Here is a 19,286-nt window from a genome sequence, read left to right as displayed (position 1 = left end):
GAGTGATCTCATAACATCGTAAAGATAAATAGACGAGCAATAGAAGAAAACACAATGAACCATACTAGAAAAACTGAGCATTAAACATAACATAACACATTAACCTCTGCTGTGAGTTAACTTGCCAGCATCCATACATGGATAACAGTTCCTAACAATTCTGCAAATTTAAGAATAAAAGTCAACCAACAAATTCTTGATTCCCATACAGAAAAATATTCTATTTCATTCAATCCAATGGGTTGCTGCTGACCTGCCTTTTCTTAACAGTGAATGGAAAATGGAAGTCTACAAGATCGTGACTTTTTTAATTGCATCAATGAAGCTGTACCAAACCTTCAATTGACCAATTAGCGTGGCCAATTGCTTCTTCCTAACACAACTTCTCAAACCCGAGCTCTCTTCGTACTGCAGCCAGGGCACTTGTACTGCTTGATATGCTCAGCTTTAGCAGGCGTGATTCTTACACATTTACCATGGAACCATTTCTCGCACACATCACAGCAAATCCAAAACTCATCGGAAGCATAGTTGTCACCACATGCTCCGCACAGGGTTGCTCCTTGTTCATCATCTTCCTCTTCTTCTTCCCCCCCACTCTCAGCTTCCTTCGGTGGTGTAGGCATTTTCATTGGTTTACTGTGGTTCTCGGGCTGTCGTGACGGCTAAAACGGAAAGCAAGAGAAGCAGATTATTTTAGAATACAACATAAACCTGCAAGTTTTTCAGTTAAAATTGAAAACAAATATTAGGATATTGCAACCTTAACACCAGATTTATTTTTGCTGCTGCTGTTATGAGGACCAGGATTCTCCTTTGGTTGCTTAGCATTCCCATTCAGAATTTCAAAGACAGTTGGCATGTCATTTATCATTTGAAATAGCTTCCTCCTGAAACCGAATCCCACAACAGATTAATACTATCCATACACACTCAAAAATACCAGAAACCAGCTTAACTTATAAAGGAGTTTTTCTGCTAGAACAAGTGGGCAAATTTTAAATATAACTCGTCTCATTAACATTCAACATATCAATTTCACATCGAAGCCATACTATCATCACAGTATGCACAACCCATCTTAAAACACCCGTGAACTCAATCGTGAACAAAAGATAAGCTTGAAAGAATGATGCAATTTAAAACTACGATCATAAATTTGCATAGTTACACCTTCAAGTGCCCATCATTCCATCAGTACTACAACATGGTGACCCCTAGCCAAAATAATGCCGTATTACACCATGCCAACCACATTATCAGCATAAAGTTCACACCCCTGAAAAGCTGATTCCACATTCAGCAAAGCAGACCGCCACTGATGCTAGAAAGTCCACTTTCTACTGTTTGAACACAACAGCTATGGCTAACATTATCCCTGCTCTAGTTGACAGCAATTTTGACAACAATATGTGACCTGTTGCAACATTTGAAAGCCAGAATCACCTTCAAAACTTTGACCTCTAATAATTTATTAGTCTGTAATCTGTATCAACTGCTTTCTTCTACAAACTTACCATCCACTTCTTCCAAGCAACAGTGGTCAAAGCCATAATATCAAACATGTAGAATTTGGAATAAATTGCAAATCAACAGCAAAGAATCAGATATTCACCAACAGATAAAATCAACAGCATCTGTAAAATACTAAATTGATCCAGGCAAACAATAATGTGTCCTTTTCGAATTCTTGTAGTGCAGAGTGATAGATAGAACTGTAGGTGTAAGTTGCACCGTGATAAGTACCGGGAACAAACAAAGATACAGCAATACGGGGATGAAAAATTAACAAAACTAGATTTCAGTAATAGGTACCACAGGGATTCAGTACAAAAACTAAAGGCTTGTTTTGATGGGGGAAAAAATACTATATATATATATATAAAAGCCCATGTGTTAGTGTTAGTGTTAGGTGTAGAACAGTAAAAGAAAAAGGGATAAAAAAGAATAAAAGGGGGGGCATAATTAGTATTATAACAGTACCACTTAATTTGAGGCCATCAAACCATTAATCATTTTTAAGTTATAGGCCAACTGCCCAACCCAAGATCTAGACAAAGTCATCCACTGGACATGATTCTATTACCCTGGAAATACAAATACTGTTAGCGGCATAACCTAGCGCGTCGCCTAGAGAGTAGAGAAAAGGAAAGAAAAAACATAAGAATCGAGAGCGAGGGAGAAGTTTGAAGCAGCTTCACCGAAGAGGACCAGCAGAGCTCTGCCTCACCACATTTTAGTGGGGTGGGAACGCGCTTGCAACCTCTTTGTATCTCTGAAACATCCTGAGAAAAGCTACCACCCGTGTCCCTTTATTTCTAGTCATGCACACATATTGGCGGCATTCTAGGGACGTCCCTAAGCCGCACTCATTCCCCGTCCCTGGTACCAGAAAAGGCCATGAACAGCTGTTCCCATGCTTCATGGCTGTAACAGATAACATTATGGCTCCATCCATTTTAGTGGGGTGGGAACGCGCTTGCAACATCTCTGAAACATCCTGAGGAAAGCTACCACCATACCCACATATTGGCGGCATTCTAGGGATGTCCCTAAGCCGTACTCATTCCCCGTCCCTGGTACCAGAAAAGGCTATGGACAGCTGTCCCCATGCTTCATGGCTGTAACAGATAACATTACGGCTCCATCCATTCAGTTGCAGAAGGCACTAAGCTCAGAAGAAACTGAGGATGGGTCTTACCATGACCATTAAGAAAGTTTCTGAGATCAATTACTTGAACAAAAGAAGAATTATATGTATGTTTTGAGTTCTAGTTAACAGGTCACAGAGATGTCTTCGATAGTAATCCGAACCAACAACAAAAAAACTCAACCATAATTTCTTATTTCATCTCAAAACATTCTCTTTCAAATCCATCCACATAATTTCCGAAATTGATTCTGAAAAGGATACTCCTGTGCCCAAAATTTTGTCAAAGTTAACGTCATTTTTACCATTTTGGTGATAATACATATAGTCAAGTTAACTATTAAATTTTTACTATATTTAGAAAGTTAGGTGGCACTTTATTATTCATGATGCCAAATCATTATTGACTTGTCAACTGTTCAAAATTTTGGGGACAGACTATATTAAAACTTTCAACAGGATATTTGGGATGAAAGATTTATACAAAACAAAAGATTGCATCATCTTGTATAAAATGTTATGAAGTTATAAAAGTACCTTTCGTTCTTGGTGAAACCAAAGCGAGCACCAAAGTAAAAAGCTACAGCAAGCAGCCACGAATCACTGTGAACAGCAACCAATGATAACCAATCCTTCTCCTGCATGCCATCCCTGGCAAAATTAATACCCAGTGCTGGCTCAGGAAGCTCAGGAGGTACCTCTTCCACAGGTAGATTGACTTCCCATGTTTCATTAGGAAGTCCATACAGACATAAGTTTTCCTTCTCTGCAAGTAAAAAATCAATTCCTTTCAGTAAACACAAAAGGCAAAGAGTAATATCACTCTTAATACTGGTAAAAGCATCCCAAATTCATAAGTGAGCCTAAAAGTTAAGTTAAAAAAAATGATAGCTTAATGAGCTTCTTCTTCGATATTAATGGATAATCCACTGTCTTCTTCAGATTAAGAGCAAAGTAAATCTTTCATTTACAAAGACAACAATATGTCACAAGTTGATCAACCAAGCAAAACAAAATATTTTCTTGATAAATGTAATATACACTTGTGGTGCACCATGTGTTAGAACCTTAGTTTTTAAAGGCGTGAGGCGCAAAAGTCCCTGGAGCCTAGGCGAAGGCATGCGCCTTCCGTACGCAAGGCGCACAATTTTTTCAATTTTTCATGGTATTTATTTTCTGGGGAAAAAAACAAAATAGTACTACTTGTTGTCACAGAGGGGTAAAATAGTAATTACGGTAAAATTAAGTCTTTTTGAAAGAAAGGTTCAAGTGACTAAAGCTATTCATTTAGATACTCTAAAATACGAGGAGTTTACATGACAAGAGAAGGGAAAAATGGAAAACTTTGGGGTTTTCTCTCTCCCTTTACAATGTAGTAAATTCTAACAGTTAGGCAATCATTAAAGGCACGTGGTTTTGGCCTTTTAAAAAAAAAAACATTGTTTGTCAAACAATCGGAGCCTTATACCATAAGGCGCATAAGGCTCTATGCCTTGAGCCTAGGAAGAGGCGCAAAGGCACGCGCCTTTTGTGGGTGCATGAGCCTGGCATGGCAACTAAGGTTAGAACAAAGTTTCTCATTGGCAGTAAAGGACAGCCTTTATAACTACATTTTGCCACATACCCATGGTCTAATCAAGAGCAAGGGAGTTGGAGCCCGAGGTTGCCCTTCCTAAACACCCAACCAAATATGTTGACCCTATTTTTAACCCTTCCGCTTAACACCCCACCATGCTTAATCCCCTTTTCTTACCCTCTTTTCAACCCACCAACTTACGATATCCAAAAAACTAACTCTTTTCTGATAAGTCGTTGCACTTTCATCCATGTTTAAGAACCTAAAGAAAACACTAATTCTCACCGATGAGGAGCAACAACTCACTGCAACTCGTTCTCAGTTTTGGCCGGTTTGAGAATTGGAAAATTGGAATATAGATCATTTTTTCCGAGGCTAGGAATCGGAGTGCTGATTAGTGATTACTATCCACCTTAAGGACAAGGTGGAAGCTTAGTTTTAAAAAGCGTGCTTAAAGCCTAGAAGCTCGGAAGCTCACAGAAGAATGCTTCTGCCAGCCGAAGCCTAGCAACATACAGGAAGCACGCGCTTCCTAGCGCTTCGGTGCTTCCTGTAACCTGGGCAAAATAGACCCTTCTTTTTAATTAAAAAATAAATCCACGTGACTCTAATCTTCTTTTTTAAAGTATCACATGACTTCTTTTTTTAAAAAAAATGAATAATTGGGGGGTTTTGAAAACCCTAGTGCAATTTTCTCTCGTAGCAGGATTTCCCTAGCCTTCTCGCCGGATATCCAGTCGGATTCTGAATTTTTCTTTCATCTTTTCGATTTCTCTTTTTTTCATCTTTCCTTTCCATATTTTCTCAATCTTTTCTGAACTTTTAAAATATTATTATTTCTTTCCAGGTGCGCTTCGCCTACGAAAAGCGTGTGCTTTGCGCTTAAGCTCCCGGGACCTTTTGCGCTTCGCGCTTTTTAAAACTAAGGGTGGAAGTTTGAGGGGGTGGAAATGTAATGAACTAGCCTAAAGGGGAGAGATAGTTTAGGCAATGCATTATTAGTTGTTAGAATTAGCTAGAAGAAGGAAGTTTGTTAGTTAGTGTAGGCAAAGCATTATTAGTTGTTAGAATTAGCTAGCAGAAGGAAGTCTGTTAGTTAGACTTAGAAACGCTATATAAAAAGGAGAGTGAATAGTAAAAATAACGTTTATATTATTAAAATGCAATGTACAATCATGTATTCATGTAATTTTAATACTTAAAGATCAATTTTTTCTCACATAAGATTAATACAAGTATAAATTCAAGTGCATTTAATAAGGTATGTGCAAGGTTGTTGAAATTATATGAACTTCTGTACTTTTAAGTAAACAATATACTTTTTTTATAACTAGTTTATTGATGGAAAAGTATGATATTTCTAATGATATGTGATTGTGAACTATTAATAAAAAGAAACTGTTATCTTGAAATATTGTATGTTGGATCGGATCGTTGGATCGGATCGTAGAATCGTATGATCGTATTAAGATCCCACCACTCATAATTTTTATCGAGGTACACATTAAGATCCTACCTAAGATCCGGATCGGTGGCGTGTTTTTGGATCGTAGAGTCGTAAGATCGTAAGATCCGAATCGGGATTTTAACAACCATGCCTATATCTCAATTCCCACTTTCCCCCTACCAACTCCAAAAAATGAAGAACAATTCAACAATCCCAATTCCACTCAAACATGTAAAAAGGAAAAACAATACTATGCTCACAACCTATGAAGCATGGAGGCGCCGTTCCCGTACCGGGTACGGGTACGATACGGGTACGGGACGGATTCGCCTAGGATACGTACCCATGACGAATCCAAAGGGGCAGGTACGCGGGTGACTTTTGGGGACGATAAGGTATTGTCGAAGCCGGGCTGGGTACATATTTTAAGAGGAAGGCACGTACCAACAAGTATTAAGAAATCTTAGAGGTAAGAGGCCCAAATTCACATTTTACGGTTTACTTTTTCAAATTCCCCAATTTCTCTCACCTAAAGTGCGTGACTCACTGCGTTGTCTGCTCCTCTTCTGGCCGCCCCTCTTCTGGCCGCCGGTCGTCTACTTTTTCGATTTTACTCTCCTTCGATTTACTTCTCCAGTTCTATCTCGATTGTCGAAGCCGCATGCCGAAGCAAGAGTCGCCGGCCGAAGCTGCTACAGATCTCCTCGCCCCTCGTCGGTCGAAGCAACCCGGCAACTCAGCAAGTCGTCGGTCGCCACCTTGCTAGTGAGTAACTTGTTCTTTGATTTTTTTTTTTCTTTTTTCTATTTTTTTTTCTATTTTATTTCGTCTTGGTTGTTTCGATTATCATGTATTTGATTGAGTGTTAGGTTGTTTTTTTATTCGTTTTTTCTGTTTTCTTTGGTTTTGTTATTTAGGCAGTAAGTTAATTATTTAGTTAACTTGAGTGTTGATTGTCGAATTGTTGAATCATTGTGTTGAATGTGTTTATTTATTTTTCATTTTATTAGGACCAATATGTCATCCCAATCTCAACAACAAAGTACTGATATTGGTAGTATTGGTAGTAGCACGGGTAGTGGGTCAATTGGTGCGGAATCATTGCAAGTGAGGGTTCTCCTCCATTGTGGAGGTTTGTAACAAGAATTGAAAAACAAGGGGCAATTGGTGGAACATGGAAATATCGATGTAATTTTTGTAATGAAATTCGAACATCTAGTTATTCAAGAGTTTGGGCCCATTTCCCATTTGCTTCAAATTAAGGGTCAAGGAATTACATGTTGTAATGTGTTGATAAACTTGAAATGCAAAAACTTGATGACGAATTTGAGAATAAGAAACTTGATTCGGACCCTAGAGAAGTTCCTTTGCCTAGTGAATCTCTTTCTCTTTTGGACTCCGATGCTACATTGAAGAAAAGGAAGTCGGATAAATCACAAATCACTAGATGTTTTGGTATTGAGACTAGGGATCAATTGGATCAAGAAATTGCAAGAATATTTTACACAGGAGTGTTGCCATTTAATCTTGCTAGGAATCCACACTATATGAGGGCCTTTACTTTTGTTGTCACTCACCTGGTTAGAGCAAACTTAGAACTACATTACTTGTGCAAGAAAAAGCTAATGTAGAGAGGCTAATGACACCACTAGAATCAACTTGGAAAGAAAAAGGGGTGACAATTGTGACTGATGGATGGAGTGATCCAACAAGAAAACCTTACATTAATTTCATGTCTACTTCTGATAATGGTCCAATCTTTCTTAAAGTTGTGAATTGTTTTGATGAAGGGAAGATTTCATTGCTAATCTCATGAAAGAAGTCATTCAAGAAGTAGGTCATCAAAATGTAGTGCAAATCATAACCGATAATGCAGCAAATTGCAAAGGGGGGTTGGGGAGCTCATTAAGAGTGAGTTTCCTCACATTTATTGGACACCATGTGTTGTTCATACCCTTAATCTTGCTTTCAAGAATATTTGTGCGGCAAGGATTGTGAATAGCAATCATGAAACTTATGAAGAATGTAGTTGGATCATTGATATCCATGGGGATGCCATTCAAATTAAAAATTTCATCATGAACCACCGACATGAGATTGGCCATCTTCCAAAGGTTTTCTCCTCTTAAGTTGCTTTCCGTGGCCGATACTCTCTTTGCCTCCCTTATTGTGATGCTTAAGAGATTTAAGCTTATCAAACGGGGTCTTCAAGCCATGGTTATAAGTGATGAGTGAACTTCTGATAGAGATGAAGACATGGGGAAGGCAAACTTTGTGAAAGAGAAGATTGTGAATGATGAATGGTGGGACAAGCAAGCTTATATTGTTGATTTCACAAGGCCAATCTATGACATGATTAGGCATTGTGACACCGATAAACCATGCCTTCACTTAGTGTATGAGATGTGGGATTCTATGATTGAACAAGTGAAGCTTGAGATTTACAAGAAAGAATGTGGTCCTCATCCGGAGTTTAGTCCCTTTTTTCACGTGGTTTATGAAATCTTGGTAGCTCATTGGGAAAAGAGCAACACTCCTCTCCATTGTCTAGCCCACTCCTTGAACCCGAGGTATATATTCTTTGACATTTTTTTACAACAACAACAACAACAACAAAGCCATAGTCCCAAAATGATTTGGGGATTCTTTGACATTTTTTTATCTTAATATATTTATACACAAATCTATAACTTTTTTTTTTAAATATTGAAGGTCCTATAGTGATGAATGGCTACTTGGAGATCCATATAGAGTTGCTCATAGAGATGGTGAAGTATCTCGAGAGAGAATGAAGTGCTTTCGTAGATTATTTGCACTTAGTGATGATGTTGGTAAAGTGACGGATGAATATGCTCTATTCTCTATGAAGAGTGGACCTTTTGAGGATTTTACTTGTATTTCAAGGATGCATTCTATGGATCCTAAGAGTTGGTGGGAAAACTTTGGAGCTCAAACTTCTCTCCTCCAATCCTTGGCATCTAAAGTGCTTGGCCAACGTACTTCATCATCTTATAGTGAGCGAAATTGGAGTACATATTCCTTCATTCACTCACTTAGGAGGAACAAGCTAAATCAAGTCGTGCCCAAGATTTGGTTTTCATCCACAACAATCTTCTCCTTTTATCAAGGAATTCCGAAGAATATTGGAAACTTTATACAAAGATGTGGGATACTGGTGGAGATGCATTTGATTACTTGGAGGATGTTGGGTTTCTAGAATTTACGAAACTCTCACTAGATGAGCCGGATTTAGAAAACGAGTTGCTCCTTGAAGATTGATGTGCTTTGTCTAAGCTTTGTCTACTTTAAGACATTAAATTTAGTTGTTGTTTTTTTGGTTTTTTTTATCTTTGAACTATTAAATTATTTATGTATGGATGTTTAATTTAGTTAAATTCTTGTTTTTTTTTTCCCGAATCCATGCCGTACCCGTTTTTTGCAATTTTGATTTTGCCATTTTCCGTCCCCGTCCCCGTGCAACATAGCTCACGATAAGCTCCAGCATTGACAATTTTTCAAATATACCAGTCAATCAGTCATCAACATAAAATTTGCAAACACGAGATCCTCTAACAAGTAAATTGAGAAACGACAAACCAAAACCCGAATCATGGTTGAGCTACAACTTGTTGCTGCCAACATGCCAAATTTAAGCAAGGTGTGGTCTGCAGATTTGTTCGGCTATATTTTCCAGCAATTAGAAGAACTAAATTTGTAAATTGGAAGAACCAAATCACCAGTTAGTGAGTTAGTCAGAAAGCAGGCCAAATTTTTTTATTCAGGGTAGTAATCTTGGATGACCACTTTCATAAAAAATGTACACTAATTCATAAAAACCAATGACAAATCATTGACACAAGACAAGTTAGTTGAGGTGGTGCATTTGATTTTTTAAGAGGTACCAGTAGGGTCCTTCATCTTACCTTCTAAGAAAGAAAGAAAAGAAAGAAAACACTATCTTTGACAGCTTATATGCTAAATAGAAATTTGAACAACTATTTTTAAGCATGGAAAAAAATATCTTAGTAGTATTTTTCACATGTTTGGCATAATCCTGGACCATCAACTAAACTATGACCTATTTGAGGCTGCAAAAAGGAAGCCTGTCAACAAATTCTTATCATAAAGGAACATCCTACAACTATGAATCTATGAGCATTATTTTCAATCTGCCACTCTCGTTCACCAGTTAGCACTCACATCACCTTTTTAAAGCAATGTGGCCAATGCCAAAACAGTAATTTTTTTATTCTGCCACTCAAGTTTTTTTCAGAGCTATCCACAAAGCCATACTTACATCACTGTTGAGAAGAAAATTAAACCAGGAAAAGTCGAAAAGAAAATAAATCTGGTCTCATGGAACCAGAACTCTGATTATAACCCAATTATGTTATAAAAGATACAGATATGTGACAAGATTCAAGACACTGATTTCAGCGGTGAATCAGTCAAGAGTTTGTATAACTGCATGTCATGATTTCCATACAGAACGACACTGTCTACGAACTAATTTGAATTAATCTAATTGACCTCAAGACCACAGCATGGTGATCCTCGAACAAATAATTAACATTCTAAACTACAGTTACTTCGTATGAATATAAATTTTGAGCCTAAATCAGTACGAATTTCACTAAAATGAATCACTGCCACTAGACAACAACAATTCAAAATCAAATACGAAATTGAGCAACACAGATAATCTATTTTATTTGATCATCAAAAGGAAAGGCCACCGGCAGAAAATGTAAACCATTGTGGCATTGTATAACTAATAAATTAAATTTTCAGCTAATAACAAACTAAAGTAGAGCATCATAATAAAAACACCTAAAAATAGTGGGTAAATTAGGCTTACCAGGATCGCATTGCTGATAAAATTTGTCAACGTCTGAAAATTAATAATAAAAAAATCTAATTTATTAATAAAACAGAGAAATTAATAATACAAAATATGTCAAAAATAGCGAAATTAAGTGTAGGAGAGAGAGAAAATGAGACCAGTGGTAAGTGCCTTGATCAAACCAACGCGTCTTCCTTTGAAATCGTTGAAGACTTCATCCACCGTTCTCGGTGTATTCTGCGGCATTCCTTCCATTAAATCTATCTTGACGCTTTTCTGAAGCCTTAAATTAAAGTATTTGTGTATTAGAAACTGCAAATTACAAAGAATTTATGGCGTCGGGGTAAATTGTAACGTCAATGGGATGGAAAAAACGTTGGGGGTGACGAAATTGAAATGAAGAACAGTGAAATTAGGGTTTAGAGGAGGAAGATGCACAAGATAATTGAAAAGGATAGGATGAGAATTATGGAGAGAGAATCGAACTAGGGTTTTGTAGGGCTTCTACTTCTCTCTTTCTCTCTCCTCTTCTTCCCCCTTTCTCACTCTGCTGCTTCTTTGGGGTGTTTTAATTGAAAAACTATAGCAGTTTTTGTTCGTCAAGGATTGGAAGAGGGGAAGACTTTTAATTGACCGGTAATGTAATGCATGTTTGTCAAACACTAATATTTTGGTCTTTAACCTAATAAAATATATCCCCTCCGTTTCTTTTTGTTTGTTACGTTTTGACTTTTGCACGTTTATTAACGTATAATAAATATTAATTTTCTTTTTTATTAAAAAAATACACCCAAGTAAAACCTCAATCCACTAATCATTACAACAACCAATAAGATTGTTTTAGTTATCAAAATGAACCAATAATAGAAAAGCACAAAGATTGCTAACTTAACATACTTGTGAAATTATAAAGAAATTTAATGAGTTGAAAAATTGGGCCAATTAAAATTAAAAGTTGGCACAAGAAATGATAGTATAATAAGTTTATAAAAGGAAAGATTCTTCCACGTAACAAACATTGTGAAACACTATAAAATGAATAAATAACAAACAAAAAGAAACGGAGGGAGTAATATTTTATATTTCTCTTTCCCAAACACCAAATCTAACATTAATTAGAGCAATAATAAGAGGAGACTTTTATTTAGAGGGGAAATGGACTAACTCTTAACACTAGCTCTTATTATTTCTTACCCTATTTTCTTATTTTATTTTCATGCAAAAAAAATGATGTGGCACTAGCTTTTATTTGTAAGAGCTAGCTCTTATTTCATAATTTTATCTTGCATACACTAATTAAGAGCTTCTCGTTTCCCACCTAAGAGCTACCTCTTATTTTTTTTCTCTCTCCGTAAGAGTTCCTTAAGAGACTCCCCTTATTCATGCTCTAACAATAAAACACCAAAAATATCATCTCTCTCCTACATCATCCATACCCACCTATGTTTATTTAATACAACAAATTTAGGTCATTGAAATCATTTTACAATTAAAAAAAATATAATCAATATTTTTAACACTAGCTCTTATTCTTTTTTACCCTATTTTTATTTTATTTTCATGCAAAAAAAATGATGTGGCACTAGCTTTTATTTGTAAGAGCTATCTCTTATTTCATAATTTTATCTTACATACTCTGATTAAGAGCCTCTCGTTTCCCACCTAAGAGCTAGCTCTTATTTTTATTTTTATTTCTCTCTCCTTAAGAGTCCCTTAAGAGACTCCCCTTATTCATATTTTAACAACATTTAACAAACAGCAAAAATATCATCTCTCTCCTACATCATCCATACCCACATATGTTTATTTAACACAATAAATTTAGGTCACTGAAATCATTTGACAATTAAAAAAAAAAAGATAATCAATATTTTTGGTCCCCATATGCCACATGTCAAACTCTCCTTACAAGATGTTGGTTTTCCATTTGATGGTCATAAACACCAATTTTTCTTTCCATTCTCTCTCTTTCATTCTCTCTCATCTCTCTACCTATTTTATTATTTTTTATTTACTTCTCTCTCCTAAACACCAAAACAAGGCGTTTGATAAACATGCTCTAACTATGCCCCATTTTCATGGGTAAATGTATATTTTGTACCCTTCTCCATTTATAAGTAGTTGCAACCACTTTGACTTTTACGTTTCCCAACGCGCACCTTTGATCGTCAATAACTCTAATTACCTATTCGTAAAAATAATTTTCTGTTTCTGCACGAGAAACTACAAAGATAATATTTTGGGGATTAACTTAACCGATGACATGTTTGACCTTTATCTCCTTTTAGTCGACCACCTGTGTTACCGTTAGGCGGTCCCTGAATATGTCCCAGGAACCTTCGTATAATGCTTAAATTGGATAAGTGATTGTTAAGTGAGAAGGACTAGAGAGAGAGAGTAACTGATTTGCTTTTTTAGGTAATGATTAGATGCCTTTTTAAATGATTACAACAGAGTATTTATATGATTACACGGGAGTAATTATGTAATTACGTCTACTTCTAATGAACAGTTGTCCTCCTTGGTTCCTAAGATTCAAGGGCATATTTGTCTTTTTATACCGAGTTGGGCTGACCATGTATATGTGCCCAAACAATTAGCCCCACGCTTGACGTAGGAGATGGCATCCTCGGCATGTCATATGTCGAGCGGAGTTCAGTACCAGTCATCGTTTATTGTCATACTTAGCTTATTTATGCACAGGTCGAGGAACCTCTTCCCTTTTTTGGTTCCTGGATCACATGGTGTCGAGGAGCATCCCCCTCATGTTGCTCACCAAGACTCGGTTGGAATCTTTTCTTCTGGTGGACCTCACATTGCGCTGTCGAGGAGCATCATGGGGTTCATACAATAAGACTCGATCGAGGACCTCACGTTGCGAGCGTTTTTTTCAGTCGAGGAACCCCCTTGATTTGGTCAAGGAACGCCCTCCTTGATTTGGTCAAGGAACTCCATGGATTGCTTATGAGCGACCATGGTCCAGAAATGGCTATCATTACTGAAACTAGGGTGTCTAGGTCCAGTGCTGAAGAAATTGCTGAGGGGTTACCTTTCAATTCTTTTGATACAATTGACCTAGTGGAAGTCGCGTGTGGTATCGTCATTCTTTGGAACTCGGGTGTTAACTCATTTTCAGTAGTTTCGAAGGATCCCAGAGCAATCCATGGAGTTGTCCAGGTAAACACAACCCCCCTTCTTCTTTATTTTTGTTGCATATGGTAAATGTAAATTTATGGGGAAATCGAAATGTAGACTGATTTGAAAAACATTGTTGATTAGTTCTTGGTGATTGTACGCATCATTGTAACTTCATTTATTTAGGTTTTACTGATACAAAATTTATCTGGTTTAATAAGAGAAACGCTGATACAATCCTTCAAATCCAAGCGATAAACCAAATAAAGAGAATGCTAACTTCAATATTGGAAAATTGCAGGCAACTCCTGTCTTTCTTGATCGAACCAGAGATGATATGTGTACCAAGAGCAGGGGATAGACTTGCAGACAGCTTGGATTCTGAAGCAAGGAGGAAGAACGAAATTTTTAACATATATATATATATATATATATATATATATATATATATATATATATATATATATATATATATATATATATATATATATATATATATATATATATATATATATATATAATATATATATATATATATTTCATTTTTGTCTAGAACCTGTATGTCTGTTATTCCTCAAACATATATATTTCATCTTGGTCTATAATCCTTCTTAAGACATATAACGAAATGGTTTGAAACCTTGGTATGTGTCAAACTGTCCTTTGGTCATTACTTCGGATGCAATTGTAATACCCAATATTTTATGATTTCGTAAAATATATTTTATGGGAACAAAAAGAAGTTATAAGTATTATTAAATTATTTTCCATTTTATTTAGTCTCTTTAATATTTTTGGAAAGTTTAAAAACGCTATTTTAAAATTAGTAGGACTCTTATTACGAGCACCTATATATAACCCGTTAACCCTAATTATTTTTGAAAGCTTTGCCGTTGTTTTTCTTTATACTCTCTTGCGCTGCTCATATACAAAATGTTTACTTGGTTATGCAAATTATCATCATCACCTATTTCTCCATTTGCGTAAACCATGGATATATACCCCATGATCTTCATATATATGCTTGATAATCATTATCACCCAACCAAATTAACAAGCAGCAAATCGCTCTGGGTTTTTGCGACCAAGAATGTTGTCGATCAATTCGTTTCTTGGATGCTATCATGATTATTTTTACTTTTGTTTTCCGAGAAGGTAGTCACCCTTGTCCCTTTGAGATGCTAGTCTATACTAGGCCATTAGCTAGTTGTAATTAAGCTCAGTTACATTGAAATAGTAAACTACTTGATGTTTATGTGTTTATATGTATTCACTTCATTATATTACCATTATTGTAGTTGCGTGTTGTAATTGCTTTACGTGGCTTTATAATTACTTTTTGCTATGCTTGATCGTATTAGATCACAGTGGTTATATAAATTAGTTAATAGTAGTAGCAAATTTCAAGTGTTATTTCTTGTAGATTATATTCGCAGATGGATATACAAATTCAGTTATTAGCATGGTTTTCGTGTTTGTATTGGGAATTCAATACTGGTATTATAATTAAGCTTGATCGTATCATATTATAGGATTGATAGATAGTTATATTTGGGTACTAGTTTACTGCAATAGAGGAGTGAAATTATTATAGAATGAGTTACTCCGTATATGATTTTGGGATCTTGTGCCATTATTAATAAGTTTATTTTGAAATCCATTGTGGGTATATTGAACAAATTATGAGAAGGTTGATAAATTATCATATTTTTGGTTTGAGGCTCAGCGTTATAGACCTTAGTCCTTGGCATGTTGGTAATGAGATAATAACCATTAGTAGAGGAGCAAGATACAATCTTTATTATTTTCTTTATATCTCCAACGTGGGATTTGGTCCAAAAGTGGCCTTGACTCAGAGAGTCTTTCTAGTAGCTATTGAGAGTTTCAAGTTTTTATACTTGTTGGTTTATTTATTCGAATTACCCATGTCCAAGGCTAGGTATAAAACAAAGAGCAAACATGGCACCTATTGGTTGAAGTAAGTTTAGTGGACGAAAGGATCATATTAAATATATTTGAGGTTCAACTGAAGAGAAGACTTATAGTATTTATAGAGTTTGGAGTTAGTTTCATCTTTGGGATCATACTTGAAATGTAGTTTCATACTACATTGTTTATATGAGCCTTTATTATTCTATATTAGTATGTTTCTGTTTGAAACAGGTGATTACTCAGCTTTTGCTGACGTGTGTGTTTATTTGCTATGTGTGTTTGCGGTCATGTCTTTTTCTTATGGTGGCCCTGCGACGATCCTTTTGGAATTTGTCCTCTATGGTGAGCAGTCAAGATGACTGGAGCAGATTGATCGTGAAGGATTGCAGTTAGAAGTTAAAGGAGCTCAAGTTTTACCGTTTAGTCTTTTATAACAGTTGTATAGTTGTAAATAGATCACCTAGTAATTGAGTTGTAATAGTTTGAGTTTTGTAAGCCTTAGCACTTGACAATGTGATCAAGTGTGGCGGTGATACCTCCGATTTAGGTGTAAGCTTCCGCAATTTATTATAAAGTCTTTTATATTCTTATTTATTTCTAGTTAGTAAATAGAGGGTGTTACAGCAATTGATGCAAAATGTTAGCAAAATTAACAGGGAAATTAAGATGTAAACAAAAATATTTTGCAAGATAGGTCATTACCAATTATTTCTTAGTACTTACCAGGACTAAAAGATGCGTATTGATTAGTGTTTGGACCTATTCGAAATAGGTTGGTAATTACATAATGTATGTTTGGTAGTCACCGAAGAAACAACTTCAATTCTACACGATTACAAACAAATGTAAACAAGGAGCAAAGTTACTAGTATGGGGATACAGAAAGGTAATTGGTATGGGTTACATATACGTAATGCATAGTAGGTACCATATCACAGCGTGGTAATAGCCAGGTGGTATCCACAACATATAGTTAATAGGTAATTACCATAATCTAAAGTTGGTGAATACCAAGATAAATAAGTGTGCGAATCACTCGGGAAGTTAATTTCTATTAATCCTTCTTAAGACATATAACGAAATGGTTGAAACCTTGGTGTGTGTCAAAAAGTCCTTTGGTCAGTACTTCGGATACGGTACCCCACTAACTAACTACACCAATATTCCTAAAAAATGTTTGCTGATATGAAAATACAGGTACAATTTTAAGTTATTTGATTTGTCGGAGTTCATAACTTTGATAAAAACCACTTCGTTCACAAACACAATTAAAGAAGTACGTACTTTTGATAATTATAAACACTAATAGAAAAAATCACACTCGGTCACAAAAATGTTGAACCCAACGTACAAATCAATTTAACAACCAAATATAGTGCTCTTAATAGGTTCAATATCTAGATTCAGTTCCGTCACCCGTTGTTCCACTTCATCATACTGGTCAAGCAATTGTTTGATATACTCGCAAAGTTGAGGGCGGTTTGCAATGTGTAATGCCTTGTGCAGCGACGTGAACAAATTCCTTTGAATTGACTTTAACTTTTTCTTCTCTTCCTCATAAATTTTAAGGCCGGTTGCCATTTCCTTATTCACTTCTGCAATTCCTTTCTCCGCTTCATCATATCGTTCGAGCAAATACTTCAAAGTTTCTGAATCATTGTCATTTCGTTCTCAACGTAGGTTGGTTGTCCTATCGGATATGCATTCACGTAGAAACTTCTTCGCCTGCTTGATTTCGTCATTTGCCCTCTTAATGGAATGATTGTCTTGGGGTTTTGGGGGTGGTTTGAATGAGGGATCCATTGAATTTTTTTTATGTTTGAACGACGAAAGATATTGGAGTTATTAAAATGTACAAACTGCGTTCCCTATTTATAGGAAAAATATTACCCATAGAGGGGATATTAATTTTTCTAAAACCGAAATCAAACAACCAAAAAGAATAACTAGAAAATAACTTCCATAAATTGAATAATAATAACTGTTGTTGTACATGTTGAATAATAATACCTATAAATAATAATAAATGTTCTCCCGTCTTGATGTGTTCCCTCAAAAACTAATAATAACTTTTGTTGCACATGTTGAATGATAATAATCTATCATCAATTTATAGGTAACTGTTGTTGTTACCCATAGATGGTAATTACATGGGGATACGGAAGGTATTACCTAGGAATACATGAAGGTAATTAACTTCGACTTTACACGGTGACTACCATGATTATAAAGTGTTCATAATATAAATACTAACTTACCACAAAATAATTCCAAACATAATTTTCCTATTAACCAATTACATAAATATCGTAAGTATTGCATGATGTGGTAGAAATTTTTTGTCATTTCCAAGTAATTCCGTGGTAAGTGGAAAACATATAGTAATCAACATATTGCTTGATCATTATCAATAGAATATAGAACAAAAATATTTTGAATCCTTGGTCATTATCAAGTATTACTTTGGTCATTTCCATATCTAATGCAAGAAAAATGTTGGATAACTAAAATGCGGAATACAAAATATTTTCCATATGTGGAATCTAATATATATATATATATATATATATATATATATATATATATATATATATATATATATATATATATATATATATATATATATATATATATATATAGGGGAGTTTTTTGGAGAGCATTTAGAGCGTCCACGTAGGATTTTCACGTCATCGCATATAATTAAGTTATTAACTAATTAAATAAATAATATTAGAGTCTTGCCATGATTAACTACAATAAATAATATTAGAGTCTTGTCATGATTGACTACTTAATATGATAAACATAGAGTTCACAAACTTTTTTAACTTTTTGTATGTATATATACATAGGTAGTCTTCGATGACTCCTTCGCTTCTTTGTTTGAGCAACTTCTTTCAACAAAGTATTTGGCTTGAAGGCTTAATTAAAGCATCATAACCTTTCATTTATTGTATTTAAGTTTGAAGGAAATAATGCCCTTAGTCCAAGTATGCATTTAATGGTAAGTCTAATAAATGCGGTTAAGTATTAATTCAGTGACATCAAGTGAACTGTATGCCTAGCTAGAGGCCGCTTCAGTTCAAGTGGGAGCTGAGATCGTCAAAGGCAAATAATTAATCCATATCTTACTCTTGACTGAACCCGTAGGGTCACACAAATAGTACGTAAACGGATCAAGTATTTAATGGCATTAAATACTCCATATATGGATATTCGGAATCGACGGATCTTGTTTTCAGTGGGAGCTGAGATCGTCAAAGGCAAATAATAAATACTCCGGAAACGATGATATTGCCGGAAGCGGAAATATGGATCGTATCGGAAATATAATTATTATCCAAGTCGTAGATGTTGCCGGAAACAGAAACATGGTACATATCGGAAAATATTATCGGAAATGGAAATATTACCGGAATCTGAAATATTGCCGGAAACGGAAATATTGTCGGAATCGAAAATATTATCGGAATCGGAAAATAATTCCGGAAACGGAAATATTAAATATTCGTTCGAAACGGAAATTAATTCCGGAATCGGAAATGTTAAATATTGTTCGTATCGGAAATGATGTCCGGAATCGGGAAATTAATCGGAAGCGCGTCGTACGAATTAGCATCGGACGAGCTTGCTAGACGAAGGCCCAGCGCGAAGCCAGGCCCACGTCCAGCAAGCCTTGCGTGCCTCACAAACAGCCCAAGGC

The 19,286-nt window shown here is 35.6% G+C and overlaps 1 protein-coding gene across 2 annotated transcripts; it reads right to left on the bottom strand.

Moving 5' to 3' along the window:
• Positions 1–62: 62 nt before the first annotated feature.
• Positions 63–11,117, bottom strand: LOC110792387 (PHD finger protein ALFIN-LIKE 7). 2 transcript variants are annotated; one of them, XM_021997185.2, is made up of 5 exons: positions 10,675–11,117; positions 10,532–10,564; positions 3,188–3,416; positions 764–890; positions 63–653 (listed from the first exon to the last, which is right to left on the bottom strand). In XM_021997185.2, exons 1-5 carry the CDS (start codon positions 10,769–10,771, stop codon positions 387–389), a joined length of 753 nt encoding a protein of 250 aa, XP_021852877.1. In that variant the 5' UTR covers positions 10,772–11,117; the 3' UTR covers positions 63–386. The 2 variants fall into 2 exon arrangements, with proteins under 2 accessions (XP_021852877.1, XP_021852876.1); XM_021997184.2 differs by having other exon boundaries at positions 63–665; positions 10,675–11,113.
• Positions 11,118–19,286: the final 8,169 nt, after the last annotated feature.

Source organism: Spinacia oleracea, chromosome 3, assembly GCF_020520425.1.
Source record: "Spinacia oleracea cultivar Varoflay chromosome 3, BTI_SOV_V1, whole genome shotgun sequence".
NCBI classification, from domain to species: Eukaryota; Viridiplantae; Streptophyta; class Magnoliopsida; order Caryophyllales; family Amaranthaceae; genus Spinacia; species Spinacia oleracea.
The sequence above is the reverse complement of the archived record's forward strand: the minus strand, read 5'-3'. Positions and strand labels throughout refer to the sequence as shown.